The 18085-nt window shown below is 52.7% G+C and overlaps 1 protein-coding gene across 2 annotated transcripts in view; it reads left to right on the forward strand.

Moving 5' to 3' along the window:
- The window catches only part of LOC116952044 (cadherin-7-like), a 105377-nt gene that overhangs the window by 51089 nt on the left and 36203 nt on the right, over positions 1-18085 (forward strand). For both annotated transcript variants that reach the window (XM_032971049.2, XM_032971048.2), the window contains exon 7: positions 11722-11909. In XM_032971049.2, coding sequence (XP_032826940.2) covers positions 11722-11909 — 188 coding nt within the window. The remainder of the gene's footprint in view (positions 1-11721; positions 11910-18085) is intronic.

The raw sequence follows: 18085 nt of genomic DNA on the forward strand, positions 1-18085 counted from the left end.
GTGAGTGGAGGTCTCTGTAGCTAACAGATCTCTAAGAGAGTGAGTGGAGGTCTATGTAGCTCACAGATCTCTATGAGAGTGAGTGGAGGTCTCTGTAGCTCACAGGTCTCTATGAGAGTGAGTGGAGGTGGCTGTAGCTTACAGATCTCTATGAGAGTGAGTGGAGGTCTCTATAGCTTACAGATCTCTATGAGAGTGAGTGGAAGTCTCTGTAGCTCACAGCTCTCTATGAGGGTGAGTGGAGGTCTCTGTAGCTCACAGGTCTCTATGAGAGTGAGTGGAGGTCTCTCTAGCTCACCGATCTCTATGAGAGTGAGTGGAGGTCTCTGTAGCTCACAGGTCTCTATGAGAGTGAGTGGACGTCTCTGTAGCTCACAGGTCTCTATGAGAGTGAGTGGAGGTCTCTGTAGCTCACAGGTCTCTATGAGAGTGAGTGGAGGTCTCTGTATTTCACAGGTCTCAACGTGAGTGAGTGTAGGTCTCTGTAGCTCACAGATCTCGATGAGAGTGAGTGGAGGTATCTGTAGCTCACAGGTCTCTATGAGAGTGAGTGGAGGTCTCTGTATTTCACAGGTCTCAACGTGAGTGAGTGTAGGTCTCTGTAGCTCACAGATCTCGATGAGAGTGAGTGGAGGTTTCTGTAGCTCACAGGTCTCTATGAGAGTGAGTGGAGATCTCTGTACCTCACAGGTCTCTATAAGAGTGAGTGGAGGTCTCTAGCTCACAGGTCTCTATGAGAGTGAGTGGTGGTCTCTAGCTCACAGGTCTCTATGAGAGTGAGTGGAGGTCTCTGTAGCTCACAGGTCTCTATGAGAGTGAGTGGAGGTCTCTAGCTCACAGGTCTCTATGAGAGTGAGTGGAGGTCTCTGTAGCTCACAGGTCTCTATGAGAGTGAGTGGACGTCGCTGTAGCTTCCAGATCTCTATGAGAGTTAGTGGAGGTCTCTGTAGCTCACAGGTCTCTATGAGAGTGAGTGGAGGTCGCTGTATCTTACAGATCTCTATGAGAGTGAGTGGAGGTCTCTGTAGCTCACTGATCTCTATGAGGGTGAGTGGAGGTCTCTACAGCTCACAGGTCTCTATGAGAGTGCGTGGAGGTCTCTCTATCTCACAGATCTCTATGAGAGTGAGTTGAGGTCTCTGTAGCTCACAGGTCTCTATGAGAGTGAGTGGAGGTCTCTGTATCTCACAGGTCTTTATGAGAGTGAGCGGAGGTCTCTGTAGCTCACAGGTCTCTATGAGAGTGAGTGGAGGTCTGTGTAGTTCACAGGTCTCAACGTGAGTGAGTGGAGGTCTCTGTAGCTCACAGATCTCGATGAGAGTGAGTGGAGGTCTCTGTAGCTCACAGATCTATATGAGAGTGAGTGGAGGTCTCTGTAGCTCAAAGGTCTCTATGAGAGTGAGTGGAGTTCTCTGTAGCTCACAGATCTCTATGAGAGTGAGTGGAGGGCTCTGTAGCTCACAGGTCTCTATGATAGTGAGTGGAGGTCTCTATAGCTCACAGGTCTCTATGAGAGTGAGTGGAGGTCTCTAGCTCACAGGTCACTATGAGAATGTGTGGAGGCCTCTTGTAGCTCACAGATCTCTATGAGAGTGAGTGGAGGTCTCTTAGCTCACAGGTCTCATTTGAGGGTGAGTGGAGGTCTCTGTAGCTCACAGGTCTCTATGAGAGTGAGTGGAGGTCTCTGTAGCTAACAGATCTCTAAGAGAGTGAGTGGAGGTCTATGTAGCTCACAGATCTCTATGAGAGTGAGTGGAGGTCTCTGTAGCTCACAGGTCTCTATGAGAGTGAGTGGAGGTGGCTGTAGCTTACAGATCTCTATGAGAGTGAGTGGAGGTCTCTATAGCTTACAGATCTCTATGAGAGTGAGTGGAAGTCTCTGTAGCTCACAGCTCTCTATGAGGGTGAGTGGAGGTCTCTGTAGCTCACAGGTCTCTATGAGAGTGAGTGGAGGTCTCTCTAGCTCACCGATCTCTATGAGAGTGAGTGGAGGTCTCTGTAGCTCACAGGTCTCTATGAGAGTGAGTGGACGTCTCTGTAGCTCACAGGTCTCTATGAGAGTGAGTGGAGGTCTCTGTAGCTCACAGGTCTCTATGAGAGTGAGTGGAGGTCTCTGTATTTCACAGGTCTCAACGTGAGTGAGTGTAGGTCTCTGTAGCTCACAGATCTCGATGAGAGTGAGTGGAGGTATCTGTAGCTCAAAGGTCTCTATGAGAGTGAGTGGAGGTCTCTGTAGCTCACATATCTCTATGAGAGTGAGTGGAGGTCTCTGTAGCTCACAGATCTATATGAGAGTGAGTGGAGGTCTCTGTAGCTCACAGGTCTCTATGAGAGTGAGTGGAGGTCTCTAGTTCACAGGTCTCTATGAGAGTGCGTGGAGATTTCTAGCTCACAGGTCTCTATGAGAGTGAGTGGAGGTCTCTGTAGCTCACAGGTCTCTATGAGAGTGAGTGGAGGTCTCTGTACCTCACAGGTCTCTATGAGAGTGAGTGGAGGTCTCTTTAGTTCACATATCTCTATGCGAGTGAGTGGAGGTCTCTGTAGCTCAAATGTATCTATGAGAGTGAGTGGAGGTCTCTGTAGCTCACAGGTCTCTATGAGAGTGAGTGCAGGTTTCTGTAGCTCACAGATCTCTATGAGGGTGAGTGGAGGTCTCTGTAGCTCACAGGTCTCTATGAGAGTGAGTGGAGGTCTGTAGCTCACAGGTCTCTATGAGAGGGAGTGGAGGTCTCTAGCTCACAGGTCTCTATGATAGTGAGTGGAGGTCTCTGTAGCTCACAGGTCTCTATGAGAGTGAGTGGAGGTCTCTGTAGCTCACAGATCTCTATGAGGGTGAGTGGAGGTCTCTGTACCTCACAGGTCTCTATAAGTGTGAGTGGAGGTCTCTAGCTCACAGGTCTCTATGAGAGTGAGTGGAGGTCTCTCTAGCTCACAGATCTCTATAGGAGTGAGTGGAGGTCTCTGTAGCTCACAGGTCTCTTTGAGAGTGAGTGGTCGTCGCTGTAGCTTCCAGATCTCTATGAGAGTTAGTGGAGGTCTCTATAGCTCACATGTCTCTATGAGAGTGAGTGGAGGTCGCTGTAGCTTACAGATCTCTATGAGAGTGAGTGGAGGTCTCTATCGCTTACATATCTCTATGAGAGTGAGTGGAGGTCTCTGTAGTTCACAGATCTCTATGAGAGTGAGTGGAGGTCTCTGTAGCTCAAAGGTCTCTATGAGAGTGATTGGAGGTCTCTGTAGCTCACAGGTCTCTATGAGAGTTAGTGGAGGCTTCTGTTGCTCACAATGTCTCTATGAGAGTGAGTCGAGGTTTCTGTATCTCACAGATCTCTATGAGAGTGAGTGGAGATGGCTGTATATCACAGATCTCTATGAGAGTGAGTGAAGGTCTCTGTAACTCACAGGTATCTATGAGAGTGTGTGAGGTCTCTAGCTCACAGGTTTCTATGAGAGTGAGTGGAGGTCTCTGTAGCTCACAGGTCTCTATGAGAGTGAGTGGAGGTCTCTGTAGCTCAAAGGTCTCAATGTGAGTGAATGCAGGTCTCTGTAGCTTACAGATCTCTATGGGCGTGATTGGAGGTCTCTGTAGCTCACAGATCTCTATGAGAGTGAGTGGAGGTCTCTGTAGCTCACAGGTCTCAATGAGAGTGAGTGGAGGTCTCTGTAGCTCACAGGTCTCTATGAGAGTGAGTGGAGGACTCTGTAGTTCACAGATCTCTATGAAAGTGCGTGGAGGTCTCTGTAGCTCACAGGTGTCTATGAGAGTGAGTGGAGGTCTCTGTAGCTCACAGGTCTCTATGAGAGTGAGTGGAGGTCTCTGTAGCTAACAGATCTCTATTAGAGTGAGTGGAGGTCTCTGTAGCTCACAGGTCTCTATGAGAGTGAGTGGAGGTTGCTGTAGCTCACATGTCTCTATGAGAGTGAATGGAAGTCTCTGTAGCTCACAGATCTCTATGAGAGTGAGTGGACGTCTCTGTAGCTCACAGGTCTCTATGAGAGTGAGTGCCGGTCTCTGTAGCTCACAGGTCTCTATGAGAGTGAGTGGAGGTCTCTATAGTTCACATGTCTCAATGTGAGTGAGTGGAGGTCCCTGTACCTCACAGGTCTCTATGAGAGTGAGTGGAAGTCTCTGTAGCTTACAGAACTCCATGAGAGTGAGTGGAGGTCTCTGTAGCTCACAGATCTCTATGAGGGTGAGTGGAGGTATCTTTAGCTCACAGATCTCTATGAGAGTGAGTGGAGGGGTCTGTAGCTCACAGGTCTCTTTGAGAGTGAGCGAAGGTCTATGTAGCTCACATCTCTCTATGAGAGTAAGTGGAGGTCTCTGTAGCTCACAGGTCTCTATGAGAGTGAGTGGAGGTCTGTAGCTCACAGGTCTCTATGAGAGGGAGTGGAGGTCTCTAGCTCACAGGTCTCTATGATAGTGAGTGGAGGTCTCTGTAGCTCACAGGTCTCTATGAGAGTGAGTGGAGGTCTCTGTAGCTCACAGATCTCTATGAGGGTGAGTGGAGGTCTCTGTACCTCACAGGTCTCTATAAGTGTGAGTGGAGGTCTCTAGCTCACAGGTCTCTATGAGAGTGAGTGGAGGTCTCTCTAGCTCACAGATCTCTATAGGAGTGAGTGGAGGTCTCTGTAGCTCACAGGTCTCTTTGAGAGTGAGTGGTCGTCGCTGTAGCTTCCAGATCTCTATGAGAGTTAGTGGAGGTCTCTATAGCTCACATGTCTCTATGAGAGTGAGTGGAGGTCGCTGTAGCTTACAGATCTCTATGAGAGTGAGTGGAGGTCTCTATCGCTTACATATCTCTATGAGAGTGAGTGGAGGTCTCTGTAGTTCACAGATCTCTATGAGAGTGAGTGGAGGTCTCTGTTGCTCAAAGGTCTCTATGAGAGTGATTGGAGGTCTCTGTAGCTCACAGGTCTCTATGAGAGTTAGTGGAGGCTTCTGTTGCTCACAATGTCTCTATGAGAGTGAGTCGAGGTTTCTGTATCTCACAGATCTCTATGAGAATGAGTGGAGATGGCTGTATATCACAGATCTCTATGAGAGTGAGTGAAGGTCTCTGTAACTCACAGGTATCTATGAGAGTGTGTGAGGTCTCTAGCTCACAGGTTTCTATGAGAGTGAGTGGAGGTCTCTGTAGCTCACAGGTCTCTATGAGAGTGAGTGGAGGTCTCTGTAGCTCAAAGGTCTCAATGTGAGTGAATGCAGGTCTCTGTAGCTTACAGATCTCTATGGGCGTGATTGGAGGTCTCTGTAGCTCACAGATCTCTATGAGAGTGAGTGGAGGTCTCTGTAGCTCACAGGTCTCAATGAGAGTGAGTGGAGGTCTCTGTAGCTCACAGGTCTCTATGAGAGTGAGTGGAGGACTCTGTAGTTCACAGATCTCTATGAAAGTGCGTGGAGGTCTCTGTAGCTCACAGGTGTCTATGAGAGTGAGTGGAGGTCTCTGTAGCTCACAGGTCTCTATGAGAGTGAGTGGAGGTCTCTGTAGCTAACAGATCTCTATTAGAGTGAGTGGAGGTCTCTGTAGCTCACAGGTCTCTATGAGAGTGAGTGGAGGTTGCTGTAGCTCACATGTCTCTATGAGAGTGAATGGAAGTCTCTGTAGCTCACAGATCTCTATGAGAGTGAGTGGACGTCTCTGTAGCTCACAGGTCTCTATGAGAGTGAGTGCCGGTCTCTGTAGCTCACAGGTCTCTATGAGAGTGAGTGGAGGTCTCTATAGTTCACATGTCTCAATGTGAGTGAGTGGAGGTCCCTGTACCTCACAGGTCTCTATGAGAGTGAGTGGAAGTCTCTGTAGCTTACAGAACTCCATGAGAGTGAGTGGAGGTCTCTGTAGCTCACAGATCTCTATGAGGGTGAGTGGAGGTATCTTTAGCTCACAGATCTCTATGAGAGTGAGTGGAGGTCTCTGTAGCTCACAGGTCTCTTTGAGAGTGAGCGAAGGTCTATGTAGCTCACATCTCTCTATGAGAGTAAGTGGAGGTCTCTGTAGCTCACAGATCTCTATGAGAGTGAGTGGAGGTCTCTGTAGCTCACAGATCTATATGAGAGTGAGTGGAGGTCTCTGTAGCTCACAGATCTCTATGAGAGTGAGTGGAGGTCTCTGTAGCTCACAGGTCTCTATGAGAGTTAGTGGAGGTCTCTGTGGCTCATACGTCTCTATGAGAATGAGTGGAGGTCTCTGTAGCTCACAGATCTCTATGAGAGTGAGTGGAGCTCGCTTGTAACTATCACCTGAAGTCATTGTGGGACTGCCCTTTACCTATCACGGAAAAAAACCCACAGCTCGGGTGCAGGTGAACGAGTGAGCAATGCCTCTCTCTCTTTTTCTCTTGCACTCTCTCTTTTTCTCTTTCTTTCTTGCTCTCTCTCGCTCTGCGCTCCCCCCAAAACCCCCATCCTTTGTTAACCGGTGCCGGGGCCTTGCCGTCAGATTTATGAGTTGGCGCGGAGTCGTATGATGAATAGGAAATCAAATAATTATAAGCTCTCTCTCCCTGTGCGTGTCTCTCACCGATGATGGATCGGACTAATCTTTCTGCGTCCACGCTGCTCGATATATCGGCGCACGGATCGCAAAGGGCACGCGCAGCCTCGGCAGCTGGAGAACAGGGGGAGAGGAGAGGGGAGAGAATGCGGGAGATGGGAGAGAGGAGGGCAGAGGTGGGAGAGGTGGGAGAGATGGGAGAGAGGGAGCAGAGAAGGAGAGGGGAGATATGGGATAGGGGGGAGGGACGTATGGGGAGAGGTGGGATGAATTGGCGATAGCAGCAGCGGATATATTTAGGAGACGGGGGGGGGGGTGATAAGAGGAGAGAGGAGATATGGATGAGGTGGAAAGGACAATCGGAGAGAGCAGGGGATACATGGGAGAGAGGAGAGGAGAGGGGATGTATGGGGGATGGGAGAGAGTTGGCATCGGGGACATGTGGTATAGAGTGCAGAAATGGGAGAGAGGAGGAGTGATGGGAGAGAGGATGAGAGCGGAGAGATGCGAGCGGATATACACTGTAAGTGGAGGATTTGATAGAGAGGAAAAAGGAGGTGTTGGAAAGATGGAAGATCTTAGAGAGAGGAGAGGAGGAGAAGAGTTATGGGAGGGGGTAGGGTGGAGGAGGCGGGGGGGGGGGGGGACTCTTGGAGAGGAGGATGATGATGGATGTGGAGCCGTCGTACTGAGCGCTGAAATCGGTTCGGTACGAGGAGCGGACGACTCCTCGCGGGAGTGGAGGGTGATGGGTGACCCCTCGCGGGGGCCTCGTGTATGATCCAGCACCCAGCATTCACCACCGCCCATTGCGCGGCAAACTCGCAACCTCGGGGAGACAAAGGTGGCCGGCACACCGTGCTCGCCACACTATCGCCTTCTTCGCACCACTCTGGTGACGATGGCGGTGACGAAAGTGGCGACGGTGACGGTGAGTCTTCACGGCACGCAGCGAGGCCATGCATTACCCAACCGCTGTGACCTCTCCATGTATTGTGAAGTAGGCCCCCTTGCCCGAAACGTCGCCTTAATTTATTATTAATTTGAGTCTAATTCATTATTGACGTTAAGGTTACACACAAACGGAGTTATTTTTTGTTAATTGTGCTCATTCACCGCTGCCAACGTAGTCGCATTATCTAGTCATGCATTTAACATTTTACCCTTTAATGGGGCAAGTGCTGTTAGCGAGGACCTCTTAAGGACGGCACGGGCCGCCTTTGTCTCCCCAGTGCTGGTGCTTAATACACACCGCAACAGGTTACCGTTTTAGGCTGAGTTGACCCAGGGGAGGCTCGGAACGGGTTCAAATATTTACCACTGTTCGTTGGTCGTGAGTGGGAATCGAACTTGGGCCACCGGGTTCATGCTAGCCACTACATGAACAAATACACCAACAAACTTGCGGTTTCGTCACCACGATAGCTTGTGTCAGGCTAGGTGCACCTTGAGGACGTCACGTGAAGTGTCGAAGCCTGGCAGGGGGTCACGGGACAGACCCAACAGATGCCGTGGGTTGACTGACCGAGATGACTGACAGATGCACCACCTGTGCTCCCTACTGTATCAGGCTAGGTGCAGGAGGTTTCGGAACAGATGCCGTGGGTTGACTGACCGAGATGACTGACAGATGCACCACCTGTGCCCCCCCCCCCCCCCCCCCCCGCTGTGCCACCTCGTTGCGTCTTATCCGCCCGGCTCTCCGCTCGTTGTTGTGAGCGTCGCTCCCCCCGCCCGCTCCGCCGCCGTTTCCGGAGGGCAGCTGCCTACGATTGCATCCCATTTCCCAGCCGCCTCTACGCGTGCACCAAGCCTGGCACTGCCCACTAGCACCTTTGAACGAGGGCGAGGCTCGTGAAGGGCACGCGCATAACCGCTCTTGCATCGCGAGCTGTAAAGTCTGAAGGCAGCTGGCGACAGAGCAATGCGAGTGTCTTAACGCGCACAGTATTCTCACACCCCCCACCCCCAAACCCCACTCCATTAGCCCCCCACCTCGCCCAGCACGGCCTCCTGCACAACGGAGCAATTAAAAATCTTCGCACGATCCTCACATCTCAGTAAAGTGAACGCGGGACGCTGGACGCTGGACGCTGGGAGCCAGACGTCTTGGGGCACCCAACGTCCCAACGCTCCGAGGAGCCGTCGTGACGAGTTTGGATTTTGATGCCGGGTTTTGATCCTGGGTTTTTTTTAACTCCAGGTTACGATTCCGGAATATTTTTTTTTTTATTACCTATTTTAATCCCGAGTTTTGATTGCGGGTTTTTTTTCACGAGGTTTTGCTTCCGTGTTTTGATCCTCGGTTTTGACTCCAGGTAACGATTCCGGAATATTTTATTTATTTTCTAATTTAATCCCGGGTTTTGATTCCGGAATTCTTTCCCCCCCCCCCTCCCCGGGGGTTTCGATTCCGTGTTTTGATCCTGATTTTTGACTCCAGGTTACCATCCCGGAATGTGTTATTCCCTATTTTAATCCCGAGTTTAGATTCCGGTTTTTTTGCGGGGTTTTTGATCCCGGGTTACGATTCCGCGTTTTTGATTCCGGATTTTGATCCCGGGTTTGTTTTATTCATTCTGGATTTTGATTCTACCGCAAGCAGAAGGGCCGCCACGCAGCGCTGAGCACGGGAGAGCAACCCTCTCTGCAAGGAATGTTGGCCGAACGTCTTGGGAGACGTGGGAGTTACCCACACGTTTTTCCCAGCACACACGAACTTCCGACTAACTGTGATATATATATATATACACGGGGTGCTTCAACATTTTTCATGGAAAAATAACGGATAATAAATGTATGTTGATAGCTTCAAAAATTCCAGGGGTCTCCCCACTTGTTCGCCATCGTTGTCAACGCGTGCCTGGAATCGTCTCCAGGTGGTCTCCAGAGCCTGGAGGGCACGTTTCTTGTGGTGGTGTTGTTGCAAATTCTCAGAAGTGTTGAACACACTTTTTTTTCAAGCATAACCCATTTACGCCGATGGGCGAGCCAGAGGCGGTGGTGGGTTTGAGAAGGACATACAAAACAAAAATCCGTAGCCTCACATTTTTTTTTGAACGGGAATCCGACATCAGGTCCAGTTCCACTGACCATCACAGCTCACGCGGATGCCCCTCAGGGGATTGTCACACGCCTCGCAAGATCGTAAGAGACGGTGCTGATTTGCCGGGGACCTCATCCAGCAGTGAAATCGACTGCAGCTGCTGCCGACGATGATGCTGATGATGATTGTGGTGGGGACATGCAATTGTAGCCATTGATGCAATTGAGAGCTCCAGTATCTATCCACTGCTGGATAAAACTACGGGGTAAGTTTATTCAATGTCACCAGCCTCCCCCTCGCAAGCCTGGCAGCCTCTGTCCACTCAGTGGTGGAAATGGGTCCATCAGCGACAGTTCAGCGATGGGCCAGATCGCGTCCCGTGGGGGTAAGTGTGGGTACTCCGAAATCTTCCACGACGGCTATCGTCGCAGTGGTATGAAATACCAGTTGCATCGCACGCGTGCGTGTGTAGTTTGTGGATTTTGGCAATGGGAACAAAGATGATAGCCCTGAGAAAAGCGATGCAAGAACTGGGGGAGAGGATACAACACTTCACACTGAGACAAAGACCCCCCCCCCCGTTGGGTCCAAGTGCTGTTAGCGAGCACCACGCACTCACACGCCCACTTGCAGAACAGGGGGAGAAAATACAAACTCCGAAGACAAAGATCCCCCGTATAGACATGACAGACTGTTGGGGCAAGTGCTGTTAGGGAGCACCTATGAAGGCCGAAACAGCAAACGAGGGGTGGGTGGCCAAAACCACGCCCGGCCGCCTTTGTCTTCCCAGCGGCAATGTTAACACACCGCACCAGGTATTCATTTAAGTCTCAGCTGATCTAGGGGAGGCCCAAGACCGGTTCAGATGATCATCACCGGTGTTGGTGGCCGTGAGCGGGAATCAAACCCGGGTCTCCAGGTTCGTAGCGTAGCGTGCTAACCGCCCGCGCCACCACTCAAAAGAAGCAGCAACCTCCGATCGCAATTTTTATTTTTTTTCTTTACAACAAAGCACTCCGCTACCGCGAAGCTATTCGCTCCGCTCACAATTCATTCCTTTCGACGCCGATTCCCCATTCAACAAAAGCGCCCGGTGGTGAAACGAATAACTTACCGGTGATGGTGCTGCTGCATCTGGACGGGAAGCGGGGCACAGAGTTCCGTCCGCGATACGTGCCGAGCGATTTGGTTTATGCCGCCAAAGTGGCGGTCGGTCACTCGTTGAAAAGTCTCCTCTCTTTGTTCGCCGTTACTTTTGTCATGCGATCGACTTTTCGATCCCATCTCCCCAGTTGGAACTATGGGGGTTACGTTTATTTCCGGGGGTTGGGTGGCGGGGGGCGCCACGGTGGCTAGGAGATGTTAACCGCCTCGCCTGGTGTGCAGGAGGTCGAAGGGTTCGATCTCGACCTTGACGCCCGCATTGTATTTGGAGTTTGCGGTGTCTCTCTGTCTCTCATCATCATCACGGTGGCTAGGAGATGTTAACGACCTCGCCTAGTGTGCAGGAGGGCGTGGGTTCGATCTCGACCCTGACGCCTGCTGCTGTATATTTGGAGTTTGCGGTGTCTCTCTCCCTCTCTCTCTCTCTCATCATCATCACGGTGGCTAGGAGATGTTAACTACCTCGCCCGTTATACAGGAGGTTCGATCTCGACCCTGACGCCTGCTGCTGTGTATTTGGAGTTTGCGTGTCTGTCTCTCTCTCTCTCCATGGTCCCGTGGATTTTTCCCGGGGTCCTCCGTTTTTTTCCCGTCCACATTTAGAATCAACATCACACGTTTAGAGTTAATTGGCTGCTTTACATCTCCACGTGATGCTGCTAAGCCACTTTGTCAAACTGTCATTGCGATAGCAAGCTGGTAAAAATAAGCAAATAAAAAAAAACTATCAATAGTATTTTCGAGACGTCCCCCCAGCGTGGAAAAGTAACCTCGCGAGATGCCTCCTTGGCTGGAGGGCCTTCCACCAGCGGCGAGCAATTGCAGGGCTGCACCTGTGTCCTCTGCCGGAGGGGTAGACGTTTAATATTTGACGGGTTAAAAGGGTTGGCGTTAAGGGTTAGTGGTAAGGAGAGACATGGAGAAAGGGGCTATATCGAGACTCGCGTTGTGCTCCCCAAAAATTACAATCGTATTTATTTACAATTTGTTCACCGCCCTACCCCCCACCCCACGCAGGCACGTACCGCGCGTCGGTGAGCGAGGCGGCGGTGCCGGGCACGACGGTGGGGCGCGTGCGGGCGCAGGACGCGGACGAGGGCGACAACGCGAGGGTGGACTACCGCATCGTGGCCGGGGACAGGGCCGGGGCCTTCTCCATCGCCACCGACCCCTCCACGCAGGACGGGGTCGTGACCCTCGCTCAGGTGAGGGGGGGGGGTGTGTGATGATGACGCGGGGTGGTGACGGTGACGCGGGGTAATTACGCAAGCGTGATGACGACGTGGGGTAATGATGCGGGGTAGTGGTGCTGGTGGTGATGGTGAAGGGGCGTGAGAGTGAATGGAGGTGGCGTCGGTAAACGGATCCAATCGTGCTGTCAGAGGTCTGTTGGCAACATCGCGTCGTAGGTCGACGCTGAGGTCTACCGTCGGTGAAAGTTGCAGGGAACCCAGTGTACGGGTCCTCCGTAACGGTCCGCACGACATCGGCGTTACACCTCCGATTAGCACCGTTGGCTACATACGGTGCGAAAGTAGTTTGTGTACATACATGTTGTGTGTATGTTGAGCTTCTTACGCACCGTACATAGCCAACCGTGTTAATCCGTGCTAATCAGAGGCGCGGCTTCAATCCCCCTACCCACGTGACCGGGAGCAACCCCCTCCCCAATGCAATTTCATATTACGTTGTAGTAGACCAATGCTGATTATACTGCTGCTGATGAAGTTGCTGCTGCATCATCGGCTGCCACAGATGATGGTGTTGATGATAATAATGATGACGGTGTTGAGACTTGGCTTGTGACGGTGCCCTGGCGATCCGAGATTCCCGCTTTGATACAACAAAAGAAAATCCAACTCCTCCCCACTATCGCTCGCCTCTCCGAGACATCATTCCTGCCGCTAATTAACTCGCGAGCCAGAGATGCCGACCTCGCTAATTGCCAATTAAGACTTCCGAGCACCACACAGACGTGCACACACACGCAGACACACACACACGCGCGCACACACACACATGCACGCAGACACACACACATGCGTACGAACACGTGTGCGCACACGGATACACACAAAGACAAAAAAACAAAGCTCACCTTATAGCCTTAACAGACTGTGGGGGGCAAGTGCTGTTAGCGAGCACCAATGAGGGCCGGTGTGGCACACGATGGAGTGGGAAGCTAGCACCACGCCCGACCGCCTTTGTATCCCGAGTGGCGATGTCTACACACCGCACCAGCTACTAATTCGAGGCTGATTCGACTTAGGCGAGGCCCAGAACCGATTCAGATAATCGTCACCGCTACTGACCGTGAGCGGGAATCGAAGTCAGGTCTCCGGGATCTTTTGTAGCGCAGCGCTCTAACCGCTACACCACCGCTCCACGCATACGCACACACACACACACAAAACGCACGCACACACACACGCACGCAGGCTCTTCAAAGGCGACGCAGAGTACATTACACGCACTGAAGGGGCGTCTCAGTAGCAACAATGGGGTTGAGTTTCTTCCGGTGGGGCACGGTGGCTCGGAGATGTTAACTGCCTCGCCTGGTTCGCAGGAGATCGTGGGTTCAATCTCGACGCCTGACGCCTGCTGCTGTTTATTTAAAGTCTCTTTCTTTCCCCATCGTCGCGTGGATTTTTCTCCGGCTCCTCGGGTTTTCCCCTCCACATTTAAAATGAACATTCGTTCAGAGTATTTGGCTGCTGTAAATGTCCACGTGATGATGATGATGATACGCCACTTTGTTGAGTCATCATTTGTAATGGCGAGATCGCTTCTGGAAGAAAGCTATATAGCTCAGTGGGACTTAACTCGTAAAATGAAAAAAAAAAGATTAGTTTTTAATGGTAAATGTGGTGATGTCTCCGACGTGCCCGCTACGAACATTCATCTCGTTCCTGTGCTCCTCCGTGCTGTCGCCAAGTACCATTCCCAGCTTGCGCATCTCTCTGCTCCGGCGGGAATTTTGATATCGGCACGTGTCCGTGAATAAAAGGGCATCAATGTTATCTTCATGATGCCCCGGCACACAGCATTCAGCATACCTCTCCAAAATACCCGTGGTCACTATAGCCACGTGTCACCCACGCTCGTAAACCAGAGACACCCCAGAAATGGTTCTATTCCCCGGCACACACCATACAGTATACCTATCCCCTTATGCCCGCGGCGATTCGTCTACTCCGGTACATATTCCTCGTATGCCAGTGTAGAGCGAGTGGCTCGCATTCGGAAGGTTGTGAGTTCAACTCCAGGTTCTGTTGGGGGAGGGGGGGGGCGGGGATGGGAGATGGAGGAGGAGGGGAGTGGTGGTGGTTGATTCAGCGCCATCAACGATAGAATTTGGCACCGTTTTTGGGGGGCCGGGGTTGAGGGGGGAAGTCAACAACAGCAACAGCAACTGTCTTGCGGATGTACTCGGCCCCCTGCCATGGGAACGTGACATTTCCCACCACTCTCCCGACACGGCTCGATGTGCACCAACGCCTCTCTCTCTTTCTCCACCATCGCGTCGTGAGCCGGAATCACTCCGAGAGATGAACTCGGCTTAGTCACGCGGCGAAGCAGGCGGTACTGGGAACGGGTTAATCTTGTTCGGGGTGGCAGGGTTAATACTGATTAGGGGGGTGGGGGGCACGGACGCCACTATGGCTATTGACGTGACCAAGGTTAACCGACTTGTGCTCATTTTACGGTTCTACATGCTCATGGAGGTTAAACGGCCGTCGGATGGTTACAGCGGCTGTGGACTGCGTTCAGGGTTAATGGGATGAGTGCTCCCATTGTTATTGTGCTTGTGCAGTAGATTTAGAGCCACTGGGATGACCTGAATATTATTGGGGTTGGGGGCCGAGGGGGGGGGGGGGCATGGGAGAAGGTTGATGGGCGGGTGGGTGCGGAATGTTCCAGAGATGATCTCAGTGGTACCTGCACTGGCGGTGTTCGTATGTTATTGGTGCGGCGAGCGGTTAAGCAGCTGCTGGGGTTGATGGATCGGGCGGGGATTGACGAATGTGTGTGGTGATGATGCTGTTCATGATATTACAATCCTATGATTATGGTGGCTTTAGTATGAGATGATATCGCTGCTGCTGATGATTATGGTCACGGGCTTGTTGATTCTGCTGTTGATGGTGATGATGCTGCTGCTACTTTTGATGATGATACTAATGATGATGATCATCAGCTGGGTATACACCGACCAATTAAAGTCAGGCTACTGTGCTTCGAATACATTTGCATTCGAAGGATGGTAGTATTTTCATGGCAAGATATAGGGTAAGAAACTTGACGGTTGGGAGTAGCAATTGAAGGTGACGATTAGTGGGTCACGTGGTGTAGGATGGAGGAGGAGGATAGGGTAAGCAACTTGGAGGAGGAGGTTGTGATGGGTGAGACACGTGATGCAGGGTGGAGGAGGACGATAGGGTAAGCAACTTGGAGGAGGAGGAGGACGTGATGGGTGAGACGCGTGGTGCAGGGTGAAGGAGGAGGATAGGGTAAGCAACTTGGAGGAGGATGTGATGGGTGGGACACGTGGTGCAGGGTGAATATGGATGATAGGGTAAGCAACTTGGAGGAGGAGGAGGATGTGATGGGTGGGACACGTGGTGCAGGGTGAAGGAGGAGGAAGAGGAGGACGACGAGGAGGATGAGTGTGGGTGGTATTGGAGGGGCACCCTCAGCATTGCCCTAACGAGCAGCCAGGGAACGTAGTCGCCGAGCCTCTGTTACGAGCAATCGGAGCACTCGCTCCGCTCGGTTTTTCCCCGACACCTCGTTACTGTTATTATTATTATTATTGTTATCATTATTATTGTTATTATTGTTGTGTTTTTTTACTCGTTCCTCCCGCGCGCGCGCCCACGCGCCCGCGCGCCCGCGCGCGAGCCGGGACAATAAAATTGAGCGAGGTTAATTCGAAAGAAGCGAACAAATTGCCGGGCAAAAGTCGATAATCGCTTGGAATTCAGCACCCCCGCCACCCCTCCCCTCCCCAAAACGCACCCCCCCTTCCCCCCCACCCCGCCCCCCTTCCCCCCACCCCGCCCCCCTTCCCCCCCATCTCCCCCGCCTCCCACCCCCATCTCTCTCCCTGCCTCTCACTCGCTGTGTGTAAACTCGTGTGGGGTGTGTGTGTGTGTGTCGCAATTCGTTTAACCTTTACGGAGGAGGGATACTTAGGCGGCGCTTTGGACGCGGAGTTTTGATGTTTCTTTCATGTTTATTAGATACGTTATACGGCGAACGGGGAAATAACTATATTATTAATTTCGATTGCAACTCAGAAAAAAAATATAAAAATTATCGTTTGCGTGCGGCCGTGTGCTCTACTTGCAGGATCACATACTTTAAAAGACACAGATCCCCCGTATAGCCTCAACAAACTGTTGGGGCGAGTGCTGTTAGCGAGCTCCTATGAAGGCTGGCACTGTATGAGAGGAGGTGGTTGGCTAGAACCACACCCGGCCGCCTTTGTCTCCCCGGTGGTGATGCTTACACATCGCACCAGGTTATCATTTGGGGCTGAGTCGACCCGGTTCAGATAATCATCACTGGTGTTGGCCGTTAACGGGAATCGAACTCGGCTCTCTGCCCGGTGCGTAGCGCTAACCACTGCACTACCGCTCCCCACTTACAACAACAGCCGCCACTCGTCACTAAGTGACGGTGACGTCACCACGGCGCCTGTGCCAGGCGAGGTGCGCTTTAAGGCCACGTGATGTGTCGAACGCTCGCTGGCAGGAGGTCACGGGGCAGACGCAGGTACCATGGGTCGAGTGACTGAGATGACTGGCTGATGCACCACCTGTGCCCCCCCCCCCCTACTGTGCGAACTTGCCGCACTTTAACCACCGGGCGTTCCGCGCGCTGTTGTGAGCGTCGCTCTTCTACCCGCCGCAGTCGTTGGAGGGCGACCGCCTCCAACGGCCCAGTAGAGAGTCCTTCACGAGCCTCCTCCTTCACGAGCCTCCTCCTTCACGAGCCTCCTCCTTCACGAGCCTCCTCCTTCACGAGCCTCCTCCTTCACGAGCCTCCTCCTTCACGAGCCTCCTCCATCACGTGCCTCCTCCTTCACGAGCCTCCTCCTTCACGAGCCTCCTCCTTCACGAGCCTCATCCTTCACGAGCCTCCTCCTTCACGAGCCTCATCCTTCACGAGCCTCCTCCTTCACGAGCCTCCTCCTTCACGAGCCTCCTCCTTCACGAGCCTCCTCCTTCAAGAGCCTCCTCCTTCACGAGCCTCCTCCTTCACGAGCCTCCTCCTTCACGAGCCTCCTCCTTCACGAGCCTCCTCCTTCGCGAGCCTCCTCCTTCAGAAGCCTTATCCTTCACGAGCCTCCTCCTTCACGAGCCTCATCCTTCACGAGCCTCCTCCTTCGCGAGCCTCCTCCTTCGCGAGCCTCCTCCTTCACGAGCCTCATCCTTCACGAGCCTCCTCCTTCACGAGCCTCCTCCTTCACGTGCCTCCTCCTTCACGAGCCTCATCCTTCACGAGCCTCATCCTTCACGAGCCTCCTCCTTCACGAGCCTCCTCCTTCACGAGCCTCCTCCTTCACGAGCCTCCTCCTTCAAGAGCCTCCTCCTTCACGAGCCTCCTCCTTCACGAGCCTCCTCCTTCACGAGCCTCCTCCTTCACGAGCCTCCTCCTTCGCGAGCCTCCTCCTTCAGAAGCCTTATCCTTCACGAGCCTCCTCCTTCACGAGCCTCATCCTTCACGAGCCTCCTCCTTCGCGAGCCTCCTCCTTCGCGAGCCTCCTCCTTCACGAGCCTCCTCCTTCACGAGCCTCCTCCTTCACGAGCCTCCTCCTTCACGAGCCTACCCGCTTAAACAAAGACAAAGAACTCCCGCATTGCCTCGACAGACTGTTGGGGCAAGTGCTGTTAGCGAGTAGCACCCGTGAAGGCCGGCACGGGCACACGACGGGAGTGACGTGGCCAGCACACCACGCCCGGCCGCCCATTGTCTCCCCAGCAGCGATGTTTCGGCTGAGGCAACCTAGGGGAGGGCCCGAGGATCGGTTCAAATAATCGTCGCTGGCATTGGGTTTCAGCCGTGAGCGGGAATCGACCTCGGGTCGCTGCCGGGTTCAGGTTTTTGCGCAGCGTAGCGCTAACCACTGCACCCCCGCTCCATACACACAACGCGCTAACCACTGCACACCACTCCATACACACACACAACGCGCTAACCACTGCACCCCCCACTCCACGCAGACACAACGCGCTAACCACTGCACACCACTCCATACACACACACAACGCGCTAACCACTGCACCCCCGCTCCACGCACACACAACGCGCTAACCACTGCACACCACTCCATACACACAACGCGCTAACCACTGCACACCACTCCATACACACA

Source organism: Petromyzon marinus, chromosome 45 (assembly GCF_048934315.1).
Source record: "Petromyzon marinus isolate PM22_M1 ecotype Great Lakes invasive population chromosome 45, UKy_Petmar_22M1.pri1.0, whole genome shotgun sequence".
Taxonomy (NCBI): domain Eukaryota; kingdom Metazoa; phylum Chordata; class Hyperoartia; order Petromyzontiformes; family Petromyzontidae; genus Petromyzon; species Petromyzon marinus.